The sequence below is a fragment of the Mandrillus leucophaeus genome, unplaced genomic scaffold (assembly GCF_000951045.1).
Source record: "Mandrillus leucophaeus isolate KB7577 unplaced genomic scaffold, Mleu.le_1.0 Scaffold195, whole genome shotgun sequence".
NCBI classification, from domain to species: Eukaryota; Metazoa; Chordata; class Mammalia; order Primates; family Cercopithecidae; genus Mandrillus; species Mandrillus leucophaeus.
In genome coordinates, this window is record NW_012101976.1 from 1,959,321 (window position 1) to 1,960,926 (window position 1,606).

Here is a 1,606-nt window from a genome sequence, read left to right on the forward strand (position 1 = left end):
TCTCTCCGTCAGTCTCTCTCTGTGTCTCTCCACATCTGTCTCACCCTGTGTCTCTCCACATCTGTCTCTTCCTATCTCTCCGTCAGTCTCTCCCTGTGTCTCTCCACATCTGTCTCTTCCTATCTCTCCGTCAGTCTCTCCCTGTGTCTCGCCACATCTCTCTTGCCCTGTCTGTGTCTCTCCATACTTGTCTCTGTCTCTCCCTGTGTCTCTCTGCCTCTCTCTCACCCCGTCCCTGTGTTTCTCTGTGCATGTCTCTCCATGTCTCTGTCTCTCTCCTTGGGTCCTTGAAGCCAGGGTTCCACCTCCTTGTGTGGCTGAAGCAGGGTCTGCCCTTAAGGCCCCCGGTGAGGGAGCCTAGAGGGCCTGGAGCGTGGGAGGAGGGTCACCGGCGCCCCTTGCACAGCAACTCATGAGGGAAAGAGCACGGCTCATTCACTAAGAACCACAGGCTAGCGGCAGTGGCTCAGGCCTGTAATGCCAGCACTTTGGGGCTGAAGCAGGACCAGCACTTGAGCCCAAGAGTTTGAGACCAGCCTGGGCAACATGGGGAAACCCCATCTTACTAAAAATACAAAACATGAGCTGGGCATGGTGGTGCACGCCTGTGGTCACAGCATCTTGGGAGGCTGAAGTGGGAGAATCGCTTGAGGCTGGGAGGTCGAGGCTGCAGTGAGCTGAGATTGCACCACCTTGGGCGCACACCAGCCTCGGTGACAGAGCGAGGACCTGCCTTAAAAAGAAAAAAAAAAAGCACCTGGAGACCTCGACTGCGCTCAGCCCTGTCGCAGGCTCTGGGTACTGACGGCAGCAGCACTCTTCCCAGCAGCGGCATCCCAGGGCCCAGCCTGGCCACCCCCTTCATGCCTCACGGTCACCCATGGGGGCCAAGCCTGCTCACTGGACAGACGAGAACACGGGGCTGCTGGCTGGACCGTCTGGGCCTCGGGCCTGGCCCAGGCACTCACGCCCCTCTCGCGCCCGCCCATCCCGTAGGCAGGAGGCGGCACTTACAGAGTGCTCATCGTGCTCCAGGCTCTGGGCCAGGACAGGGCTGAAGGACACGGGGGACAGGGCTCCTGGCTTCTTCCGCACCGCCCGGATCTGCAGGAGGGCCCGGAAAGCTGCGGCAGAAGGAGGGCTGGGATCAGGCCCGGGCGACACACCCAGCCCCGAGGGGACCCTCGAAGCCCCAGGGATCGACACCCCCCACACACCACAGGGGTCCCAGGGCAACCCCGCTTCCACATCAGAACACACACAGTTTTTTCTTTTTCTTTCAGTTTTAAAAGGCGGTTTAATAGGCAAGAAAAAAAGGGGGAAGAAAGAAGGAAGCTCGCCTGTACAGGGAGGGGGGGCTCCAAAGACGAGAGACAGAATCTCCGCAAACACAGTATTAATGAAATGGCCCCGGACAGGAGACGCGGCGAGGCCACGCAGTGCTGCCCAAGGCGGGACTCCAGAGGGTGTTTCCAAGAGGCTGGTGCCAAGACCCCCAAGGCGTCACACCCCTGAAGCTCCAGGCTGCACCCGAGACAGGATGTGACTGCAAATCAGCAGTCCTGGCTGAGCCCAGAGGAGCCCTTGGCTGCTGGACAGGATGGCA

At 60.0% G+C, this 1,606-nt stretch overlaps 1 protein-coding gene across 1 annotated transcript in view; it reads right to left on the reverse strand.

Annotated features, from left to right (window-relative positions):
* MGRN1 (mahogunin ring finger 1, E3 ubiquitin protein ligase) overlaps positions 1 to 1,606 on the reverse strand; it is a 41,651-nt gene that overhangs the window by 11,410 nt on the left and 28,635 nt on the right. The window contains exon 10 of the mRNA XM_011978498.1: positions 1,015 to 1,141. Coding sequence (XP_011833888.1) covers positions 1,015 to 1,141 — 127 coding nt within the window. The remainder of the gene's footprint in view (positions 1 to 1,014; positions 1,142 to 1,606) is intronic.